The following is a 24734-nucleotide window of genomic DNA, read 5'->3' as shown; positions in this document are numbered from 1 at the left end:
AATATTTTAGTCTCAAATTTATTTATTTATTTTAAATAGTACCAGACCTGAAATTGTTTTCTACAGCCAAAAATAACATTAACTGCACAGTCAGAGTCTTTACAGTTCTTATTGTGTGTAGCTCTTAGTTCGGCTATAAATAGTCTTTAAGCAACAAATTCTGCTATCCAGTCAATAAAATTTGAAGCAAATGAATTATATTGATGCATTGTGAGCATTTCAGGACTTGGAAATAAACCAACTATAATCATACCATTTTGTTAAAAACACGTATGTGATGTGATCATAATCTCAGCATCTTTGTTAAAAACAACATATAGAACTTAGCAGAAACACGTGCGTTGACTTATATTCCCTTCTTAAATGAAGGCACGTTGTGTCGACTGTCGTACGTTGTCGGAATATTATGGGTGCCCGTCTTCATATATCATGGGTGACGTATCTGGACACAATAAATAAACATTTTGGTCCCGGCTATATAAACGACAGCACATTGTAAAAAAAAAAAAAAAAAAAAACAGTGTTTGAGATCTTATAAGTGATTTTCTGAGATTAGCGTTTGAAGATAAAAAGAGAGATATGGCTGCCGAGAATGCAATCGTTGGTATCCACTCCGTCGAGTCCTGGAACGAGCACTTACAGAAGGGAAAGGACTCTAAGAAATTGGTACACTTTTGGACTTGCTTTTAATTTTTTTTTTTTTTTTTTTCTGATGATGCCGAGCGAGTCAGATGATATGTTTGGTGGATTTATGTTTTCACTTTTGGTTTTGCTACGAGATTTATTAATATTGAGTCGGTGCAACTACGAAATAGTTGCTTGTAATCGTTGAGAATACGATTTAAAAAAAAAAAAAAAAAAATTGAGGGATCGTTGAGACTGCGTTTGGAGGGGAAAAAAAAAACGCAACTAGAAAGATTCTTTAGCTTCAAGGAAAATTAAGTAAAGTTGACCTAAAAATGTGGGAAAATTATTTTTATGGGAAATGAAATTCCACTTTATTCATGTAGTTATTTTTACTTTTTTATTTTTTACCCTGGCTCAAAGAAGAAAATGTAAGGATTTTTGGATTTTGGTCAATTAGAGGGTGATATTGTTAAAAAAAAATATTCAGGTGGTGGTTGACTTTACGGCGACGTGGTGTGGACCGTGTAAGCAGATAATGCCGCTCTTGGAAAGTCTGGCTAAGGAAAACCCCGAAGTGACGTTTCTCAAAGTGGACGTTGATGAGTTGGCCAGCGTGGCTGAGGAGTGTGAGATTAAGGCAATGCCGACTATTCTCTTCTTCAAGGAAGGCAAACTCCTTCACAAGATTGTTGGTGGTTACAAAACCGAGATTACCAAGAAAGTTGCCGAGCTTTCTGCGCTTTGATTTCCTACCATTTCGCTTCTCTTGTTTTTGTTAAGTATCGTGAAGCTCTATCTCAAAAGTAATTTACAATAAGTGGAGCAATGTGTGATCTTATGGAATTTTTAAGTCTCTCTATACTTATGACATGATCGTTGTGCAATGTTCTTTACGGTATGTATTGAGGTGGTTTCTCATACCTTCAAATCGTTTTATTCCGTACATGATTAGTTTTCCGCCTTTATTTTTTTCTGGTTCTATATGAAAGTCTCGGATTTCATGTGTATATGTTACGTTTTTTCTTTGTTGCAATTTTTTTTTTAAATGATAGGTGAATGATCAATTGGTTATGATTTAGCTCAACCATGGTTGATAGTAGATATGAATTGAATGAATTATTTCTTGAAACTTAGGCATTCATTCCGCTTATTACTTAATTGCACTTTGAGTACCTTTCGTGTCCCTTATGGTATCTTTGATGAGATGAGATTGAGGGGCTATGTGCCAATTTCTAGTGGGGATTATATATACAATGGGAAAAGTAAACTGCAATGAGCTAAATGGAGGCACCTTTGGCACCCCAAATGAGGAATGGAATTTCGAAGCCTTTGATAGTTTAACAAGGCTCTTTTGGCTAAGTAGGTGTGACGATCAGGGCCGACCCAAGCTATTATGTAGACTTAGGCAAGAATGAAAAAAAAAAGCTTTATATTATAAAGAAATTTGACTTTGGACATAAAAGTTTCCTTTCCAAAAAAAAATTGAGGCATTTTATTCCTAAAATTTGAGGCTTCTTTTATATAATGAAAGAAATATATTTTGGCTTTTTTCCATAAAAAAAAAAAAAAAAAAAAAAAAAAAAAAAAAAAAAAAAAATTAAGGCTTTAGGCCATTGCCTAACTGGCCTAAGACAAAGGTCAACCCTGGTGACGACTAGCGAGTAGCGAGAGCTAGGGAGTCACTACTTTCTCAAATTGTTTGTACCTAGTACTTCCCTCAAAGATCCATCCTTGAAAGGCACTGTGTCTGGATTGGGAGATTGCGGATTGGATTAGGAGATAGTTGATCCTTGAAAGGCACGGACCCTTGGGGGCGACAACTTCTCAAAAAGAGTTGGAGATGGCGGATTGGATTAGGAGATATGAACTCAATTTTTACGAATTAGACCGGTGGCTCCCCTCCCCGACAAGCTTCAAAGTTCAATCCTCGAGGCGACTAGGCTCTGGAGCAAAGGTCATCGAGCTCATCCTAGATAATGCGAATCGGAACGTTAAGCTGACTCGAGAGAATGTTCTATTCGTCGAAGTTGATATCATCTTCGCCATGCCTCTCGATGATGTTCAATCTTTGGCGCCTCTAATGAGACTTTTGCGCACACTTTGGTGTTCTGACCGTTGGTCGAAAAGGCGTGGGGACAATCATCGTTCGAGTTCATCCTCGGTCAAAACCCCAACTGAAATCTCCTTGATATCATCATATGGTACTAGAAATAGGTCTAACATATTTTCCCCTTATGTCATGCCGAATCAGAGTCTGGCCTTGGATGAGTGTCATCTGGTGGAACACATTTGAGCTCTTGAACACGTGGCATGTTTGTTGATAAAAAAAAATTGGCAACGTACGTTGACTTTACTCCTCCTTTAATGCTCAATTAAACCGACATCACAACGTTGACCGAGTCAATGGAGACGCGATTCACGTGACGCACACACCTACGTCACACATGATTCGCACAAGCGCGTACGAAGTACGAACATTCCCCCATCACGGTCGGTCATGGTCATTTTGGTAATTGAGCAATGGAATGAAAAAATAAATGATAAAAAACCTTTTGGGCCGCGGCTATATAAATAAAAGGAAGAGGCGAGTCATGCTTATCATTCATTTGAGTTTCGAGTTTCGACAGAGATTTCTTATTATTATTTCATTTTCTGAGATTAGCGTTCGAAGAGAGAAAAGAGAGAAATGGCTGCTGAGAACACAGTCGTAGGTTGCCACAGCGTCGATTCCTGGAAAGAGCAGTTTCAGATCGGAAAGGACTCCAAGAAATTGGTACTTTTTACGCACCAATTTTTCTTTTTCTTTTTTTCTTGGAATGTATTAGGTCTATCTTTATATATTTTTTTTAATTTTTTGTTTTTTCTTAATAATGGCGAGTAATGTGACGATATATTAACCTTGATTTATCGATTAAGAGGTGTAGTAGATTTAATGTTAGCTTTTTTTTCGCACGAGATTGATTATACCTTGTTCGAAATGACGGTATTTGAATCTGTGTAATCAATGAAAATAGTTGATTAAAGTGGTTTGCGACCGAAAATTTTTCAGGTGGTGGTCGATTTCACGGCGTCGTGGTGCGGACCGTGCAAGGTGATCGCCCCGATTCTGGCTGAGCTGGCGAAGAAGAAACCGGAAGTGGTGTTCCTGAAAGTGGACGTGGACGAGCTCGACAGCGTGGCCCAGGAGATGGAGATCAAGGCCATGCCAACCCTCCTCTTCTTCAAGGACGGTGCGATCGTTCACACGATCGTCGGAGCCAAGAAAGACGAGCTCGTCCAGAAAGTTGAAGAGCTCTCTGCCACTGCCTCTCTTTGAGTTGCTTTGCTCTCTCTGTTCTTAGACTCACCATGTGTTGAGGTGTTTTTTTTTTATTTTTATTTTTATGAAGGATATGATCTTTTATAACTCTCCTTGTGTGGTTGTGTTGTACTGGAAACATATGCTAAATAAGAAATCTTGTGCTTTGTTCCAAACACCTCGTTTCAAAATAATTAGATTAAAGGTATTTGCTTGCTTTCAGTGCTTTACCACCACTTCAGAACAAGTGAGTTTATAGTTGGAAAAATGAGTTAGAGCTAGCGAGGTTTAGAAGGTCGTTACTAGTTAGGGGTAATATGAGAACTGAGGAGGCGTAAATGGAAGACGCAAAACAGTCGAGATCATCAGCGAAGTCAACGTTTGTTGAGATTATCAATGAAGAGTTCGGTATTTTGAACAAAAAAATCTTACTAAATTCTCATTGATAAAATTGTCATACTTGAGGCAAGAAAGAAAAAACAAAGCTTTCACAGTGATGCTATCAAAAATGTCAATGTGTGTTTGACTTCGAGACCTCCTAACTCCTCGATGAAAGGAACGTACGGTCGAAACATCAGTGAGACTGGGAGTCACGTCCCAAAAAAGTAATTTGTACTTGAGCCCTTCTAATAGTCGTGGGATTCCATTAACATTTTCTTGATCCTCAGTTGAAGGACAGAATCAACAAAGTTTCTTGTCCCGCCTATATAAAGGACGACACAAGTCATAGTTTTTCGGGTTTTCCTAATTATTTGTTTTCTGAAATTATCATCGGAGAGAGAGAGAGAGAGAGAGAGAGAGAGAGAGAGAGAGATATGGTTGCCGACAACACAGTCGTGACCGTCAAGCAATGGAACGAGCAGTGGAGAGAGACCCTCAAACAGAGGCGATCATGACCACAGGCAACAACAATAACCTGAAGCGATCATGAAAATTAAATTAGATGGATCAGTAAAACAGATATATAATTATTAGCCTTGAGAGAGAAAGCCCAACCACCGGCAACTAATCCCAAAACCTTCCTCACCTGTGAGAAGTACTTCACTGTCCGCCCCGAGAAGATAAAAGCACATTCGCGGCCAGTCTGAACAAGAGAGAGAAATTCTTGGCTTCCAAAAACAAACAAAATAATTATTTAAGTTCACATACCGTAGAAGCTAATAGAAAGAAAATTGCTAAATTGCTCTGTGATGTTGTTGCTTAATGTCAAATTCAGCGAGAGATTTAAGAAAAAACAGATTCCCATTAACTAATAACCAATAAGCAGCTGATTCCCAATAACAACTGTATATTTAGAGATACATAAATTGATCATAATTATTTTTTATAACCTGATTAGTGTAACCCCAAAGGGGACTGAATCCACAACACTTTCCAAAAGCTCAGCCTCATATAAAACTAAAAAGAGATTTGATTTCCCAATCAAAGTCAAGCCTGGATGTTGTCCATTGATAAATACATGAACACGCAAGGATTGGATTTTCTCCTCCTCGGAGATACGACTCCAATGAACTCACATAAGCACTGAAAACCCAGATACCACAAAGACAATATATTTGTTTCGTTTTTCTTTTCTCATAGTATGATCAACAAAGTTGCAGACATATTTATCAGACACACCTGGGCATGTACCAGATATAGTCAGGTATCTCTAGTCCTGACTATTGTGATTTTCAAGGTGTTTCCGAGACATTTGCTAATGCTTTTCTTAGACATTCGCTTCTCTGAAGATTAAACTCCCACCTTTACATAAATAAATAAAATCCAGGTCACTTTACTAGGAGAGGAACTTTTATTACACTTGGCTAAGTTTTACTTACCCTGGCAGGGTTTAACACGACGTGTTTGCGTTCTCGGAGGACGCTAATTGACAATGGAGGCAAATCTAAGTGCAAGTTGTTGAAGAAAACTCTTGCGGGGCTAGCTGAAATGGTAGTTTGAAAGAAAAGCCGCATCTTCTTGATCAGGCGATAAACACGTGCCCCTAAAAAACCCAACCATGTTCTCACTAGGGTCTGTTTCAATTAATTAACAGATGTGAAAGTAATGTGCATATTCAGTTCAAGCCTCTGTCCACAATTGACACTTGTGTACCTTTTTGGGAGTGAAAGCATCGCAGTTGAAACTGTTACAGGCATTTATCTATTGCCATAAATCACATAATTTGATAAAAGTTTCATCAACAAGTTAAAAAAAAAAAAAAAATTTGACCGCAAATTCTTTGAATCACCTTAGGATCTGGGGCATCATCTTGCTAGCACATAAACATGGATCCTTGGTTCCCAACTCGGCAGCCAATTTGCAGCCTACTTCACATAGGCCCATCTGGTTCCTCCTAGAGACCCGCTTTACCCACCGTACTCATTTTCAATCTGTCACAAACAAAAAAAAAATCGATATATTGTGCCAAAATATCACATTGTAACTCAAAAGATCACATTGTAACTCAAAAGACATTGTCAACATTAAGATCAGGCAATACATTACAAAGGATGATAGCACATCCTTGAAATTGGAACAGCTTTTTAACTTCAGTGAACCCTTCCATAACAGCCCTTAAGACGCCAAGTAGCAATCAAGTTTCTTAAAATTAATTCTCTAATTAAGAGGGGAAAAAAAACGTAACAGAACCGTTATGTTGATGCAACAAACTGAAAACTCTACAGATAGAACTAGTGATAACAAACTTTTGAAGAAAAAAATAGAACATTTTCAGATTTAAGAAACGTTTTTGAAGATAGAAGGACAAATGGTTACAGACCAACCAGTAAAGACTCGGTGAGTCTCCACAACACTGCTTTTTGCATCTTCACCGCCACCGTGTAGGCTCTGCTCAAAACACATGCAGAAGAGCGTAGCAGCAACAATGATGATAACAGTGTGCAACGATGCTCGGGAAGCTTTTAAAAATTGTAAACAATAACTTTTGAAATAAGATAGAACAATGGAAGAAAGAAAACTAACGAAGTTGAAGACTCTCTCGATAGATTCAAACTAAGGAAAAGCTTTTGGAAGCAGTAGAAAAAACATAACATTTTAGATTTACGAGAGGGTTTTTGAAGATAAAAGGACAAGAATTGACCAACCACCAAATCTGCAGTGGGTCTCCCACGTCGCTGACCCGACCGCCCTTACGGTGGCGTCGCAACGTTGCTCTTCCGGATCATCACCACCGCAGTGTACGCTCTACTCACAACACATGTATAAGTCAATTCTTGTCCTACGAATCCGAAGGGAGATTCGCTGCGGATTTGTTGGTTGGCCATTACTTTTATGTCTGAAAGTACATATTCTTCTGTGTGTGTGTGTGTGTGTGTGTGTGAGAGAGAGAGAGAGAGAGAGAGTGACAGGTTTTGGAGCGCAAACCAGAAAAAAAAAAAAAAAATCATGGAGATGTAAAACTAACAAAAAGACTCCATAGATTCAACAGGAGAAAGCTGTGACCACGGGAAAAAAAATAAGAGAATGGAATGATAATTTTTCTTTGAAGTTCTCAAGACAAGAACGTACCCGATTTGCGAAACCACAGGAACTTAGCCATGACAGAGGACAAGCATAAACTCCAGAGTCTCATCGTAGAAAGCAGACCAAGAAACCTCTGACCGAGAGAGGCGAGAAGCTTATCAGTATAGTTGCTGATAGGGTACAAAATGAATCTGAAAGCCCCCGAGGAAGGCGATAAATGGAAGATGACGTCGTAGAACAGCGCGCTGGCCAACTTGGTGTAGAGCATCATGAACCCATCAGCCAGGGCAAGTTGACTCTGTCCATTGACCCGTTGACTCACGTAAGCCTCGAACCCGTTGACTCTGTCCCACGCCTCCGCAGCATCGACCAACCAGTCCTCGTTCCAGACCCAGCTAAGCCACTCCCAGGCCCAGAAACACGAGTCTTGGGTCTGGCTCGCATACCTCATCCGAGGCCCGGTCTCCGACCAAGGAATGGTCCTTTGACAAGTGCCTCCGTTTGCGCTAGTAGTCGGCGATGTCCCTAGGCCGATGATACGAGGATCTCCTTGGTGGTTACAGAGGAGAGTAAACAACAGAAATACCAAGTCAGACCGGGGAAAAGAAAATAAGGAAAAAAATATACATATTGTTCAATGAAGTAACTCTTGAGAGCTTATCATGGTAATTGAAAACCTTATTTGGGGGCAAAAAGTTGAACTACTGAAGAATATATAATGAAAGATTTTATGAACAGAACAGTTTCAGATTTAAGAAAGACTTTTGAAGATAAAAAGATTTTGAACAATCCATGCGCTGGCCCAACCGCCTCTATGGTGTCGCCACAACGCTGCTCTTCCGCATCATTACCGCCACCAATCTCTCTTCTCACAACACATGTAGAAGAGCACAATGGCGACGGTAATGATAACAGTGTACAACATCCCCGTCAGAGGCGATCGTGACCAAGCAAGTTTTGGAAGAGACAAGTTTCTTTATGCAATAGGGCTCCGAAAGATTTTAAAAGGCCCTAGACCATAATTTTAAATAAATGAGAATAGAAAAACTAATAAAGTTCAAGACCCTCTCAATAGATTCAACCAAGAAAAGCTTTTGAAAACAGTTGAGAAAAAAAAGGAAAGAAAACATTTTATTTCAAATTTAAGAAAGATTTTTGAAGACAAGGACAAAAAATATCGCCCCTCTTGTATCGCCACAACGCTGCGCTTCCGCGTCATCACTGCCACTGCGTAGGCTCTTTTGACAACACATGTAGAAGAGCATAGCGCCAGCGGTGATGATAACAGTGCGCAGTGACCCTCAAGGCGACCAGGAAAGTTTTTTTTTTTTTTTTTTTTGTATGGATGTAGGCTCAGAAATATTTTAACAGCAATAAGCCAATTTTTTTTTTAAATCAGATAGAACAGTGGAAGAAAGAAAACTAATGAAGTCAGAGACCCTCTCAATAGATCCAACCACGGAAAAGCTTTTGAAAACAGAAGAAAAAATAGAACATTTTCAGATTTAAGAGAGGGGTTTTGAAGAGAAAAAAAAGGACAGGAAAAAGGAACCGACCATCGAATCCACATCAAGTCTCCGACGTCGCTGACCCGACCGCCCATACGGTGTCGCCGCAACACTGCTCTTCCGCATCATCACCGCTGCAGCGTAAGTTCTGATCACAACACATGTAGAAGAGCATACATAGCGACAAGGGTGATGATAACAGCGTGCATCGATTCCTTAAGGGTGGTCGAGTCAGGGACGCGGGAGACTCGTTGCAGATTTGTTGGTTGGCCAGGCCGGGATTCAAGGGACACATTGTCACTATATTATTCTTAATGTTTTATGTATGAAGGCTGAGAGAGAGAGAGAGAGAGAGAGAGAGAATGTCTAAAGTTAAAGCGCACATCAGAAAAAAAAGGAAAAATGAATTTTCATGGAGATGGAAAAATAAACTTTCATGAAGCTCACAAGACAAGAAAGATAAACGGTCACGTACCCATGTTGCGAAACTCCAGAAGCTCAGCCATGACATAGAACAAGCAGAAACTGATCATAGGAAGTGGACCAAGAAACCTCTGATCGAGAGAGGCGAGAGGCTGATCAGCAAAAGCCTCAGAATGCATATAGTTGCTGAGAGGGTACAACATGAATCTGAAAGCCCAGAAGAAAGGCCATCATAGATAGAGGAATCACGGTGTAGAATAAAGCCTTCTTCGCAAGTGCGTTGGTCAACTTGGTGTAGAGCCTCATGACCACAACACCCAGGGCTAGAAGACCCTGCTTCCCTTGGCCGCGGTGGTTGTAGCGTAGAGACATAAGAGTTAAAAAAAAAAATACAAAGTCAGACCGGGAAAATAGAAAAAAGAAAAAAAATATATACATATCGTTAAATGAACAAAATCCCGAGAGCTTATCATTGGTATTTGAACCTTAAAGTTTTCCTTGCAAAAACCATTATTTTTTGTCACAAGTCAAAAATACTGTAGAATTAATAATGAACAATTTTTTTTGTTATAAAACAGGATCAGATTGAAGAAAAGTTTTTTAAGATAAAAATATTTTAAAAAATCCATGCTCTGGCCCGATCGCCTCTATGGTGTCGCCACAGCGCTGCTCTTCCGCATCATTACCGCCACCGATCTCTCTTCTCACAACACATGTAGAAGAGCACAGTGGCAACGGTAACAATAACAGTGTGCAACGACCTTCAAGGCGCTCATGACCAAGCAAGTTTTGGAAAAAAAAACAAGTTTCTTTATGCAATAGGGCTCCGGAAGATTTTAACAGCCCTAGACCATAATTTTTGAAATAAGATGGAAAAATTAAAGAAGTCGAAGACCCTCTCAATAGATTCAACCAAGGAAACGTTTTCGAAAAACAGTAGGCAAAAACACAATATTTGAAGAGATAAGAGGGGGGTTTTGAAGATAAAAGGACAAAAAAGATCAGAAACGGAAATCGTTACATACCGACGTTGCAAACCCTAGACCAGACCATGGCGTTTCGGAGCAAGGTCGCGATCTGGATTAGTGAGGCAGATGGCTGAGCTTTGGCGACTGAAGATCGTAAAGTTGATGAGAAACCCTAGAATTCTAGGGAAAGAGCGCGCGCGAGAGAGAGAGAGTTTAGTGCTTGGAATTGGCGGTGTTGTGTATATATATCACACCGTCTTGGAGTTTGGCTGTTATTATTTCCCATTAAAATAAACGCAACGGTCAGAAATTCTTCAAAGATTTCAATTCATAAAGTACAGCTGTGAAATAGGAGATATGAACAACTTTTAAAGATTTCAATACAGCTGTAAAATAGGAGAAATGGAAATGATAGCATTAAATGTAATTGAGAAAAATCACTTACATAGCTGTGATCTTGTGCTTCAAGTAACAAATTACAAGAGTTAGAGAGAGAGAGATTGCTGGTGTGAATCTGATTGGCTATTACCATCGATTTGTTTAATAAAAGTTGACTCCATTTGACTAAAGTTGACTGATAAAAATGAGGAAAACAACTCCCGAAGTTTTTCACCCTACTTTTCTCCAATTCGTTTCCTTCCCTATAGCGCAGTGCGTGTGGAAGAATAAACTGCTTTGGTCAAATATTGGTTGACCAGCTTTCTGTTTGATCAACACCTTTATATGTCTTACCATTTCGCTTGCCTTGGTTTAATGTTCAGATATAGCTTAGACATATCACCATCAATATAAGGCAAAACCTGTGAAAGGATAATAGGACCTCCCTGAGGTAATTGAAACAGCTTCTCATCCTTGAGCATTTCAACTATTTTCTTGCTTGCACACATAAACACAGGGATCCTCGGTTCCCAACCCGACAGCCATTTTGCAGCCCACTTTATATAGGCCTGCCCGGTTCCTCCTAGAGACCTGCTCTATACCCACCGTACTCATTTTCAATCTATCACAAGAAAAGGAAATTTTCGATACATTTGTGCCAGAATATCACATTGTAATTCAAAAATATCCTCAGACATTAAGAAGAGGAGGCCATACATTACAAAGGATGATAGCATATCCTTGAAATTGAAACAGCTTTTTGACTTCAGTGAACCCTTCCATAAAAGCCCTTAAGACGACAATTAGCAATCAAGTTTCTTAATTTTAATTACTCTGATTAAGAAGAAAAAAATGTAACATAGCCGTTATTTTGATGCAACTCGCTGAAAATTCTACAGATAGAAGTCATAGAACTAGAAGTGATAACAAACTTTTGAAGAAGTAAAACATTTTCAGATTTAAGAAACGTTTTTTTTTATAGAAGGACAAAAAGTTACAGACCAACCACGCAGAAGAGCATAGCAGCAACAATGATGATAACAGTTTGAAGCGATGTTCGGGCAGAGGCGGTCATGACCAAGAAAGGCCTGCAGGAGTTTCTTCATGCATGAACCCCCAGAAATGTTTTAAAATTCCTACACAATAAATTTTGAAATAAGAGAAAACAATGGAAGAAAAAAAAAACTACTGGAGTCGAACACCCTCTCAATGGAGAAGCTTTTGAAAGCAGTAGATAAAATAGAACATTTCAGATTTAAGAAAGGGGTTTTAATGATAAAAGGAGAAGAATAGACCAACCATCAAATCTGCAGCGAGTCTCCCACGTCGCTAACCCGATCACCCCTACGGTGTCGCCGCAACGCAGCTCACAACACATGTATAAGAGAATACATAGCCACATCGGTGCAACACTGCTTTTATATATTAAGGCTCATATTCTTTTGAGAGAGAGAGGTTTTTGAAGCCCTAGACAGACCGCGATTTCTAAAATAAGAGCACACACCAGGGAAAAAAAAATCATAGGAGATGGAAAACTAACCACAAGACTTTCAATAGATTCAACAAGAGAAAGCTGCAACCACGTAAAAAAAATTTAAAAAAAAAAAAAGAAAAAAAAAAGCATAGGAGCATGGATGGAATGATAATTATTTTTTGGAGTTCACAAAACAAGAACGTACCCATTTTGCGAAATCACAGGAGCTTAGCCATGACATAGAACAAGCAGAAACTCCAGATTCTCATAATTCCAAGAGGGCCAAGAAACCTCAGACTGAGAGAGGCGAGAAGTTTATCGGCCAAAGCCTCTGGGTGCATATAGTTGCTGAGAGGGTACAAAATGAATTTAAGCCCACAAGAAAGGCGATAAATGGAAGAATTATGGTGTAGAACAGAGGCTGGCCCGCTTGGTGTAGAGCATCATCATGAACCCATAGCCAGGGCAAAAAAAAAATAAAGAATAAATACACACATATATATATATACATATACATATTCAGTTCAGTTGGTGCGGTCAGAGCAATCAAGTTTCTTAAAATTAATTACTCTAATTAAGAAGAAAAAAATGTAACATAACCGTTATTTTGATGCAACTCGCTGAAAATTCTACAGATAGAAGTCATAGAACTAGTAGTGATAACAAACTTTTGAAGAAAAAGTAAAACATTTTCAGATTTAAGTAACGTTTTTTAAGATAGAAGGACAAAAAGTTACAGACCAACCATGCAGAAGTGCATGGCAGCAACAATGATGATAACAATTTGAAGGTAGAAGAAATGTGGTGCTTTGTGTTGTGATCTACTCATATGAGCACAGTGTGACCATTGTTTGTTGCTTTGCTTGGACTCTCTCTCTCTCTCTTGATAAATATGTTGTGTTAGCTTGCTTATAGTCCCAGTTAGGAAAAAAAAAAAAATCTAAATTTTATTTTGGAAAATTATAGCTCGTTTGAGTATTAAAAAAAATTCAAACGGAATTCGTCGATTGGTGCGTCATACTGGTTGTGATAAATTAAATGGACTAGGCACTGCGTCCTAACTTGAACTAAGACTTAAAGACAAGAACATTGGTTAAGACAAAAATGTAAAACTGAGGATAAATCAAGCCTCCCAGTTGTATGAAGCGAGCGACCGCAAATCAACCGGTCTCTGGTGGTTTGGTCATCCAAACTTGGTGTATGATAAGACTCTAGATCTAGAAAATAAATCAGTTTATCACTATAGTCCTTTTATTAATTACTTTTGCATTTTTACCCGTTTGTTAGTCTAGACTCTAGATAGGTCAACTGGGGTTATTTTCTTTAGACTGTTGCAATAAAAGGAAAGATCCAGGGTTTGGGAACACTTTTCAGTCAATTAGTCTAGTTTGGGATTTTCCCCTTCGAGAGCTCTGGTCCATCAAAAGGCCAGTTACCTTGTACTTCCATTTCTATCAATACAAACAGTAGAATTTCCTTTTATCTTTCCTCTGTTACTATATTTGTTAGAGCAAGGTTCTATCAGTATACTTACCCCAGACAGTTCAAGCCTCTGTCCACAATTTATGCTTGTATGGCTTGCTGGGACTGAAAGCATAGTTCAAACTGTTACACGCATTTATCTACTGCCACAAATCACATAATTTGATACAAGTTTCATATTCAATGTCGAAAAAAAATTGACTGCAAGTTCTTTGACTCACCTTAGGATCTAGGGCATCATCTTGCTTGCACATAAACACGGATCCTCGGTTCCCAACCCAACAGCCATTTTGCAGCCCATTTTATTTAGGCCCGCCCGGTTCCTCCTAGAGACCTGCTCTATACCCACCCGTACTCATTTTCAATCTGTAACAAGAAAAGGAAATTTTTGATACATTGTGCCAGAATATCACATTGTACATTAAGAGGAGGATGATAGCAGATCCTTGAAATTGAAACAGCTTTTTTACTTCAGCGAACCCTTCCATAACAGCCCTTAAGCCGACAATTAGCAACCAAGTTTCTTAAAATTAATTACTCTAATTAAGAAGAAAAACACGTAACAAAACCGTTATTTTGATGCAACTCGCTGAAAATTCTATAAATAAAATTAGTAGTGATAAATTTTTTGAAGAAAAAGTAAAACATTTTTCATATTTAAGAAACGTGTTTAAAGATAGAAGGACAAAAAGTTACAGACCAACCATGCAGAAGAGCATAGCAGCAACAATGATGATAACAGTTTGAAGCGATGTTTGGGCAGAGGCGGTCATGACCAAGGAAGGCCTGCAGGGATAAGTTTCTTCATGCATTAACCCTCAGAAATGTTTTAAAAATCCTACACAATAAATTTTGAAATAAGAGAAAACAATGGAAGAAAAAAAAAAACTACTGGAGTCGAAGACCCTCTCAATCGAGAAGCTTTTGAAAGCAGTAGATAAAATAGAACATTTCAGATTTAAGAAAGGGATTTTGAAGATAAAAGTAGAAGAATTGACCAACCATGTATAAGAGTCTCCCACGTCGCGAACCCGAGCACCCCTACGGTGTCGCCGCAATGCTGCTCAACACATGTATAAGAGAATGCATAGCCACAACGGTGTGACACTGCTTTTATATATGAAGGCTCATATTCTTTTCAGAGAGAGAGGTTTTTGAAGCCCTAGACAGACCACGATTTCTAAAATAAGAGCACACACCAGGGAAAAATAATTACTGGAGATGGAAAACTAACCAAAAGACTTTCAATAGATTCAACAAGAGAAAGCTGCGGCCACGAAAAAAAAAATTATATATATATAGAAGCATGGATGGAATGATAATTATTTTTTGGAGTTCACAAGACAAGAACGTACCCATTTTGCGAAATCACAGGAGCTTAGCCATGACATAGAACAAGCAGAAACTCCAGATTCTCATAATTCCAAGAGGGCCAAGAAACCTCAGACCGAGAGAGGCGAGAAGCTTATCGGCCAAAGCCTTTGGGTGCATATAGTTGCTGAGAGGGTACAAAATGAATCTAAAAGCCCACAAGAAAGGCGATAAATGGAAGAATTACACAAACAGAGGCTGGCCCGCTTGGTGTAGAGCATCATCATGAACCCAAAGCCAGGGCAAACAAAAATAAAGAATAAATACACACATATATATATATACATATACATATTCAGTTCAGTTGGAGCGGTCAGGGCAGAAAGACTCGCTGCAGATTGACGGTTGGCCAGGTGGGGCTTCAAGGAACACATGGCCACGATCCTTGCGGCCGTGGAAATTTATGTCCTAAGGTTCATATGTTTTGGTGTGAAAGAGCTGGTTCTTTATGTGAATGTTTCTTGCAATACAAAGAAGGGTTGTACGACACTAAAAAAAAAAAAAAAAAAAAAAAAATCAAAACACCGACCTCAACTTCCTCAATTCCTGATCAGTCCACTTCGTGTAGCTCGAGTTCTCCGTACGAAACCTCTTTCTTATCCACCAAGCCCGTTGACTCTGTCCCACGCCTCCGCAGAGTCGACCAACCAGTCCTCGTTCCAGACCCAGCCCAGCCACTAGTCTAGGGTCTGGCTCGCGTTCCTCATCCGAGGCCCGGTCTCCCTCTTCCGGGCCCGCCGCCTCGGCCGTCTGTCTCCGGCCAAATAATCCTTTGACAAGTGCCTCAGGTTGCGGTAGTCGTCGGCGATGTTCCTAGGCCGTGGATATGAGGATCTCCTTGGTGGTTACAGTGGAGAGTAAACAACAAAAATACCAAGTCAGACCGGGGAAAAGAAAATAAGGAAAAAAAAAATACATATTGTTCAATGAAGTAACTCTTGAGAGAACCTCAAGTTTTCTGTGGAAAACCGTTATTTTTGGGGACAAAAAGTTGAAATACTGAAGACTACATAATGAATGATTTTATGAACAGAACAGTTTCAGATTTAAGAAAGACTTTTGAAGATAAAAATATTTTAAAAAATTCATGCTCTGGCCCGATCGCCTCTATGGTGTCGCCACAGCGCTGCTCTTCCGCATCATTACCGCCACCGATCGCTCTTCTCACAACACATGTAGAAGCGCACAACGGCTAAAGTAATGATAACAGTGTGCAACAACCCCGTCAGAGGCGATCATGACCAAGCAAGTTTTGGGAGGGACAAGTTTCTTTATGCAATAAGGCTCAAGACCCTTAAGTGAAAATAGAAAAACTGATAAAGTTCAAGACCCTCTCAATAGATTCAACCATGAAAAGCTTTTGAAAACAGTTGAGAAAAAAAAGGAAAGAAAACATTTTATTTCAAATTTAAGAAAGGTTTTTAAAGATTAGAGGACAAAAAATATCGCCACAACGCTGCTCTTCCGCACCATCATCGCCAGGAAGTAGGCTCTTCTGACAACACATGTAGAAGAGCATTGCACCAGCGGTGATGATAACAGTGCGCAGCGACCCTCAAGGCAATCAGGACAAGTTATTTTGAAAACTACGTAGGCTCAGAAATATTTTAACAGCAATAGACCAAATTTTTTAAATCAGATAGAATAATGAAAAAAAATTAACTACGATCCAAACACGGAAAAGCTTTTTGAAAACAGAAGAAAAAATAGAGCATTTTCAGATTTAAGAGAGGGGTTTTGAAGAAAAAAAGGGCAGGAAAAATGAACCAACCATCGAATCCGAAGCAAGTCTCCGACGTCGCTGACCCGACCGCCCATACGGTGTCTCCGCAACACTGTTCTTCCGCATCATCACCGCTACAACGTAAGCTCTGATCACAACACATGTAGAAGAGCATACATACCCACATGGGTGATGATAACAGCGTGCATCGATTCTGTAGGGGCGGTCGGGTCAGCGACGCGGGAGACTCACTGCGGATTTGTTGGTTGGCCAGGGTGGGATTCAAGGGACATATTGTTACTATATTATTCTTACTGTTTTATGTATGAAGGCTCATCTCTATTAGAGAGAGAGAGAGAGAGAGAGACAAACATTTTGAAGCCTTAGAGACACTACAATGTCTAAAGTTAGAGAGCACATCAGAAAAAAGGAAAAATGAATTTTCATGGAGATGGAAAAATAAACTTTCATGAAGTTCACAAGACAAGAAAGATAACCGGTCACGTACCCATGTTGCAAAATTCCAGAAGCTCAGCCATGACATCGAACAAGAAGAAACTCCAGATTCTCATCATTGGAAGTGGACCAAGAAACCTCTGACCGAGAGAGGCGAGAAGCTGATCAGCCAAAGCCTCAGAATGCATATAGTTGCTGAGAGGGACAAAATGAATCTGAAAGCCCAGAAGAAAGGCAATCATAGATAGAGGAATCACTTGTGTAGAATAGAGCCTTCTTCGATAGTGCGTTGGTCAGCTTGGTGTAGAGCCTCATGATCACAATAACCAGGGCTAGAAGACCCTGCTTCCCTTGGCCGCGGTTAGTGGAGAGACATGGAGAGTTTAAAAAAAAAGATACAAAGTCAGACGGGAAAATAGTATAAAGAAAAAAAAAATACATCTTGTTCAATGAACAAAATCCTGAGAGCTTATCATTGGTATTTGAACCTTAAAGTTTTCCTTGCAAAACCATTATTTTTTGTCACAAGTCAAAAATACTGTAGAATTAATAGTGAACATTTTTTTTCTAATACAACAGGATCAGATTTAAGAAAAAATTTATAAGATAATTTTTTTAAAAAAAATCCATGCGCTGGCCTGATCACCTCTATGGTATCGCCACAACGCTGCTCTTCCGCATCATTACCGCCACCGATCGCTCTTCTCACAACACATGTAGAAGAGAACAATGGCAACGGTAACAATAACAGTGTACAACAACCCCGTCAGAGGTGATTGTGACCAAGCAAGTTTTTGAAAGGACAAGTTTCTTTATGCAACAAGGCTCAGAAAGCTTTTTATAGGCCCCTATATACCATATTTTTTTAAAATAAGATAGAAAAACCAATGAAGTCGAAGTCCCTCTCAATAGATTTCAACCAAGGAAATGTTTTCGAAAACAGTATACAAAAACAGAACATTTTAAGAGTTAATTGGGTGGTTTTGAAGATAAAAGGACGAAAAAGACAAACCAACCAACAAATCCTCGGCGAGTCTCCCAAATCGCCGGCCCGGACAACGCTGCTCATCACCACCTCCGATCCGCTCTCCTCACAACACATGTAGGAGAGCACATCGGTGATGATAGCAGCGCAGAGGCGAGCGGACACATCGCCGAGAGCTTTGTGGCGGCGGTGGAGATTTTATTTATGTTTCAAGTCTCACAATTATAAGAGATTAAAAAAAAAGGTTCTTAAATGACCGCACAATTTTTAAAATAAGAGAGCGCAAAAGAAATAGATCAAGGCACTGGAAAAGGAAGATAGAAACTAGGGGAGACGAAAAAGCCTCTTAGCAGATTCAATCAAGGATATAACTATATGCACTGTTAAAAATATATATATATATATATATGATCATGGAATGATAATTCTTCTTTGAAGTTCACAAGACCAGAAACGGAAATAGTTACATACCGACGTTTCAAACCCTAGACCAGACCATGCCGTTCCGGAGCAAGGCCGCGACCTTCAGATACGCCGGGCTGAGCTTTGGCGACTGGGGATCGTAAAGTCGAAGAAACCCTAGAATTATAGGAAAAGAGCGCGCGCGCGCGAGAGAGAGAGAGAGAGTTTAGTGCTTGGAATTGGCGTGGGTTGTGAATATATATCACACCGTCTTGGAGTTTGGCAGTTATTATTTCCCATTAAAATAAACGCAACGGTCAGAAATTCTTCAAAGATTTCAATTCGTTAAGTATACAGCTGTAAAATAGGAGATATGAACAACTTTTAAAGATTTCAATACAGCTGTAAAATAGGAGAAATGGAAATGATAGCATTAAATGTAATTGAGAAAAATCGCTTAAGTGGCTGTGATCTTGTGCTCCAAGTAACAAATTACAAAGAGTAAAAGAGAGAGAGATTGCTGGTGTGAATCTGATCGGCGGTTAGTATCGAATTTTTTTTTTAAAAGAAAAGTTGACTCCATCTAAGCAGGGCCGGCTAGACACGTTTGGAGGCCTAAAGCGATTTTCAAAATATATGATACATTTTAACCCAAAAAAAATTAAAGCATGTACAATTTGAATTTTATATAAGATGATAATGATAATGATTTTATTAAATAATAATATAAATCTAAAACAATTTTTTTGTTTATGATAATAATAATGATTCTATTAAACAATATTAGAAACAGTTAGTAACATTTTTTTCCCTGCACAATAAGGAATCATTTTTTATTTTTTTATGAAGAATTGGTGTTCAGATGTGGGCTTGTGTGTGATGGCTTCTTTTTACTAGTTGTGTATGTAAAATTGGCAGCGTCACTAATTATTATTGTATTATTATCATTATTATTACTATTATTTGTGTAAAAACAAGTCAAAGTGAGTAAAATAATGGGCCTTTTTTATTAGTGGGCCTAAAGCCTTTGCTTTAGGTCCCTAAAGCAAGAACCGGGCCTGCATCTAAGTTGAGTACTTTTCTCCAATTCGTTTCCTTTCCTAGCGCAGTGTGTGTGAAAGAATAAAATACTCTGGTCAAATATTGGTTGACCAGCTTACTGTTTGATTTTTTTTTTTTTCTTCTCAGATGCTTTCTGTTTGATTAACACCTCTATATGTCTTACGATTTCGCTTGCCTCAGTTAAACTAAGACCTGTGGCTTTTGTGTTCTTCACTGTACTCTTATGCCTCCGAGTAGATTCATTTTAATAAACGATTGTCTAGTTGCCTTTAGCTGGTGAATATTGGGCTGGAAAAAAATGTATTAAGAAATCGTTTTGCTTTATATGTAATTAAGCCTCATTTCAATGAACAAAACAATGTAAGGCAAGAGATTTGCCTGCTTTTACCACCACTTTACAACCAAGCAAGTATACAGTAGAATAGAATAGTTTATTTCTCACGCTCCAGTAAATAAATTTGAAGATAAATAGTTTAAATTTTCTCTGCTGTTCAGGAGCAACGAGCTTGTACAGTGACACGCTTAAGCACGCCCGGGCACGGGTCAGTCCCGAAATCTCCGCTCGACACGCCCACCCAGCAACTCTCTTGGCCTCTACACATCTGCAGAAACAAACACAAACACAAGTCTCAGATCATCGGAAAAAAAGAAAACACGGCTTTTTTCGGATCCAATCAAGTATATATATAATACCTTTTCGAGGACTTGGCGAGAATTTGCGGCGTGGCAGCTTCCTTGGCTGAACCTCCCACAAGTCCCGTAAGGAGTCCCGAAGCTAGCGAACTCGATGGACGAGATGACCTGGCCGGGCCCGCATCGGAGGTGTATCTTCGCCGAGTGGTCGATGCTCGATCCTCCGTCCGCATCCACGCTGTAGCTCTCCATGTGGGGGTGATTCTCGAACGCGTCGGCGCATATACTCGAAACGGACCTCTTCGCGACCGATATCTTCGTGGCGTCTCCGCCGAGCTCTTCGAACACAACCACGTCGTTCCGTCCGGGTTTCAGCCACGACCGAGGAACGTGGTACCATCTCTGGGTCGGGCCGCCACATTCGGTGGCGCATTTCGACGGCCGGTAAGTTCCGGCGTAGCTGCAAGAATCGCAATTGCCTTTCGCGTAAGCCGTCCAGTACCGTCCGATGCTTTGACCGTTGACCCACACTTGACCTTTTCCCATGCTTTGCAGGTCCAAAGCTAACGGCTCGTTTCCCTCGGGAGCGTTGAAATAAGCCTGCAAGTGACTCATATTAACACAGATAAATTAAATATTTTGCCCTGCTTAAGAGACTTTGGTTCATTTTAATCCTCTTACTTTATGCCATCTCAGAGGCTGTTGGGTTTCGGTGGCTAAGGAGGCTCGAATCCAGTCTACGGACTTGGCATTACTCGGAGATATTCCGTTCATGGATTCTCCTTTTAGGCCGACCTGTTCAAGTTCAAACCAGGGAAAATAATTCATGATGTCAGTGAAATAATTAAGGTATGGTCATCATGGACCAGTATTTTTTTTTTTTTTTTTTTACCTGGTAGGACCATCTCTGGTTTGTCAAATCTTTCTTTCCCTGATCGAGACCCGTCAGCAACACCGGACCCTGGATCCCATTTTTCCATGTCTCGTAGTGCAGTCCAATATTCTTTTAACCCATAATAATGAGAAGAAAAAAAAAACATATAATAATAGTTATGTAAGTACTTGCTGTTGAATCCCAGGACATGTCACGTGGCTTGTACAATTTTGGAAACTAACCGGCAATCCGACAGTTATGCTGAGTAGCGCAATTTTGTTACTTCCGACGCGTAGATCGACCGGTCCCGTGTACGTGAATTGCCTCTGATCCCTGGTCCCAAATGAAGAGCCTGTAATGTGGATCTCAGGTTACATAAAAGTCACCAAAACAAAACTAAGAGAGCTCTCATTATAACCTGAGATTCGGACTTCCAAAATAAAGGCAGACCTGAATATTGTCCATTGATGAACACATGAACAGCATCTCCAGCGGACTGCACGTTTAGAATCGGCTTTTGTCCTCGGAGATACGACTCCGATGAACTCACATCAACACTGAAAACCCAGGTATACCAGCCAAAGATTAATACTTTTGTTCTATTCGTCTCTCTCGTAGTATCATCAACAAAGTTGCAGAGACAATCACAGTCACACACCTGGTCATATACCAGAGATAGTCAGTGGTATCCCTGGTCAGATCTAACTGCTCAAGGAGGCCGATTCCTGTGATTTTCGAGCTGTCCCCGAGAGAAGAAACGTCTTCGTCGAAAGTCTCCCACGACATCAAACTAGTGCTTGTCTCAGACATTTGCTTCTCTGAAGATTGAACTCCCACCTAGATTATTATTAAACAAAAAATAAACACAAAGGTCTCTTCAAAATATAAATTAATCTAAGCTCACATGTTTAGTTTTACTTACCCTGGCAGTGTTAAATACGACGTTTTTGCAATCTGGGAGGATGCTAATTGACCAAGGAGGCAAATCATAGTGCATGTTGTTGAAGAACACTTTGGCGGCCGAGGTGAAATGGTAGTTCGAAAGGAAAGCCGCGCATCTTCTTGATCCGGAGCTGAACACGTGCGCCTATAAAAAAAAACGCAACCATACTTTCTCACTAAGGTGTTCTCTTTCGAATTATTACTAACAGACGAGCGAAAGAAGACGAGGCATATTAAGGTCTGACCTGCTGATATGTTCCCAGTTTGATGACACTGGGGTCCGAAGAAACTAGAGCCTGTTGACACAGCTTTATGGCCCTGTGAAGCTCTCTGAGGTGTCCATATTTTGGTTCCCTGATCAGACCTGCGCATCGTAAAAGTCAAAAGTCAATTGCCAACTTCTTAAATTCGGCTTCGAGCATAAGAAAATGTGACGTACCATATTCATCGATTGGGGCATCGTAGTCGTAGCTGGTTGTGACAAATGGACCGCCGGCGCTGCGTCCAAAGTTGGTTCCCCCGTGGTACTGATATCATGGACTTTTGTGAGCAAACATTCTAAGGCTCGGATGACAACAAGAACATGGGTTAAAAAAAAGTAAAAGAGCGCGAAAAAAAACCCGACCATGTAGTAGTTGAAGAACGAGCCACCCGATTGTATGAAACGAGCAACCGCGAAGGCCAGATCTTCGACTGGTCTGTGAGGGTTCGGTTCCCCGAACTCGGTGTACCTTAGCACGGACGAGCAAGAAAAGAAAAATAAATCTCGATCCATTGTTTCGACATAAAGAAAGAGCCTATCATTATCTTCGGACATATAAATTACCAGCCAGTCCAAGCCTCTGTCCACAACTTGGGCTTGTAAGGCTTGTTGGGAGCGAAGGCGTCGCAGTAGAAACCGTTACACGTGTTTATCTATCATCACATAAATCCATACAAGTAAAGTTTCACAAGCCGAAATTGAATAATAAAAAAAATAATAATAATTGAATAAAAGTCATTTCGTTCACCACAGGATCCGGAGCATCGTCTTGCTTGCACATAACCCACGGAACCTCGGTATCGAGCCCAACAGCCATTTTTGCAGCCCAATCCACGTAGGCCCGCCCGGCGCTTCCCATCGCCTTGCTTTCCCCGCCGTACTCGTTCTCAATCTGTCACAAAAAAAAAAAATAAATAAACATAAACATAAACATAAACAAAAAAACCAAATTCTCTCAACACATTATTCGAGTGCCAGAAAAATCATAATGTAACTAAAATAAATCACCATCAACATGACATTAAAAGAGGAATACAAAACCTGAGAAAGGATAATAGGACCTCCTTGAGGTTGAAACAGCTTCTCATTCTTGAGCATTTCAACTATTTTCTGAGTGAACCCTTGCATCGCAGACTTTAAGACGCCGAAAGCTTAATTAGTATAAACAATCAAGTTTCTTAAAATTTTAATCACGTAATTAAGCAATGAATATACCTTGAAAGGGCCGTTATTTGTTCGGAAGCTAATACCGGGGACGTACTTCAACCAGACAGGAAATCCTCTGTGTTGTTAAACCCAAGTTAAAACATACATATATATGTACAAAATATCAAAGGTATGAGTGACAAAGTATTACCCAAAATTCCACTCGGCGCAAACGTAAGGTCCGATTCGAAGATGAACATACAGTCCCACTTTTTGGGCTGTCTTTATGAACCGTGCCAGATCGTACCTTCCTTCAAAATTATACTAGACAAACCAAACAGTATAGTTACACTTAGTAAGAAAAGAAAAGAAGAAACAAATTTTAGATCCAGTGTATACATATTTATGTGTGTGTATGGCTATACATTGCCTGGAGAAGGTTCGTGAACATTCCAGAACACATATGTATCAATGACATCCAATCCTCCATCTTTTGCCTTCTGCATAAGATCTTCCCACATCTACATTTTCAAACCCAAATATTAGGAAAAAAAAAGAAAAATATGAATTTGAATTCTGAGATAGCAGAAAAGAGAATCGAAATGAAATGTACGTCAGGTGTGCTTCTAGGATAGTGAATTGAGCCGGAGATTAGGATTCTTCTTTGGCCGTCGATGAGCAGAGCTTTTCCGTCGTAAGTCACGGAGCAATTCGCGAGCTCTGCGTACAAGGCCGTTATCAAGAACAACATAGCTCCGACGAGCTTGGAAACCGAGAGAGTTTCCATTTTAAGTGACTAATCACTGTTCTTCGAGTGTTTGTGTGTGTATGGAGGGAAATTTGAAGGTAGAAGAAATGTGGTGCTTTGTGATTTGATCTACTGATATGAGCACAGTGTGACCATTGTTTGTTGCTTTGCTTGGACTGTAATGCTCTCTCTCTCTCTCTCTCTCTCTCTCTCTTCTCTCTCTCTCTCTCTCTCTCTCGCCCTTTATAAATATGTTGTGTCAGCTTGCAAGTGCTTCTAGTCCCAGTTCAAAAAAAATTATTACTATTTTAACATTTTTTTTGAAAAATTATAATTAGGTTATTAATTAAGCAGAAAAGCGACATCTCTTACATCATTAAAGTGGGTTTCGTTCTCTCTTTTTAAAAAAAAAATTAATAATAATTGTTCTCTCTTTTTAATTCAAATGTGTCAAATAAATAAAGCATTGTGTACGTATGCATTACGTTTTGAGATTTGAGACAGTGA

The 24734-nt window shown here is 39.6% G+C and overlaps 3 protein-coding genes and 1 long non-coding RNA gene across 7 annotated transcripts; 2 read left to right on the top strand and 2 right to left on the bottom strand.

Moving 5' to 3' along the window:
* The first annotated feature begins 508 nt into the window (after window positions 1–508).
* Window positions 509–1547, top strand: LOC149392379 (thioredoxin H-type 2-like). Its single transcript, XM_089619612.1, has 2 exons — window positions 509–666; window positions 1115–1547. The coding sequence occupies exons 1-2, from the start codon at window positions 580–582 to the stop codon at window positions 1370–1372; spliced, it is 345 nt and encodes a 114-aa protein (XP_089475738.1). The 5' UTR covers window positions 509–579; the 3' UTR covers window positions 1373–1547.
* A 1645-nt stretch (window positions 1548–3192) lies between these two features.
* On the top strand, window positions 3193–4147 carry LOC149392378 (thioredoxin H-type-like). The gene is made up of 2 exons (XM_089619360.1): window positions 3193–3400; window positions 3677–4147. The coding sequence occupies exons 1-2, from the start codon at window positions 3314–3316 to the stop codon at window positions 3941–3943; spliced, it is 354 nt and encodes a 117-aa protein (XP_089475486.1). The 5' UTR covers window positions 3193–3313; the 3' UTR covers window positions 3944–4147.
* A 215-nt stretch (window positions 4148–4362) lies between these two features.
* LOC149392377 (uncharacterized) lies at window positions 4363–7223 on the bottom strand. Of its 4 annotated transcripts, none has more exons than XR_016300122.1 (5): window positions 7012–7223; window positions 5746–6297; window positions 5546–5668; window positions 4953–5449; window positions 4363–4841 (listed from the first exon to the last, which is right to left on the bottom strand). It is a non-coding gene; the product is annotated as an uncharacterized LOC149392377 (long non-coding RNA). The 4 variants fall into 4 exon arrangements; XR_016300121.1 differs by having other exon boundaries at window positions 4953–5668; window positions 5746–5909; window positions 6020–6297; XR_016300119.1 differs by having other exon boundaries at window positions 4953–5668.
* Window positions 7224–19903: 12680 nt separating this feature from the next.
* Window positions 19904–24523, bottom strand: LOC149392376 (beta-galactosidase 5-like). The gene is made up of 18 exons (XM_089620189.1): window positions 24093–24523; window positions 23905–24000; window positions 23691–23803; window positions 23549–23615; window positions 23375–23467; window positions 23082–23225; window positions 22898–22986; window positions 22697–22802; window positions 22511–22598; window positions 22317–22435; window positions 22052–22216; window positions 21788–21966; window positions 21580–21686; window positions 21372–21481; window positions 21148–21258; window positions 20937–21050; window positions 20316–20855; window positions 19904–20224 (listed from the first exon to the last, which is right to left on the bottom strand). Exons 1-18 carry the CDS (start codon window positions 24264–24266, stop codon window positions 20114–20116), a joined length of 2526 nt encoding a protein of 841 aa, XP_089476315.1. The 5' UTR covers window positions 24267–24523; the 3' UTR covers window positions 19904–20113.
* Window positions 24524–24734: the final 211 nt, after the last annotated feature.

The sequence above is a fragment of the Urtica dioica genome, chromosome 7 (genome assembly GCF_054948205.1).
Source record: "Urtica dioica subsp. dioica isolate 48M chromosome 7, U.dioica_male_clone48M_v1_H2, whole genome shotgun sequence".
NCBI classification, from domain to species: domain Eukaryota; kingdom Viridiplantae; phylum Streptophyta; class Magnoliopsida; order Rosales; family Urticaceae; genus Urtica; species Urtica dioica.
This window is presented reverse-complemented; position numbering and strand designations above follow the sequence as displayed.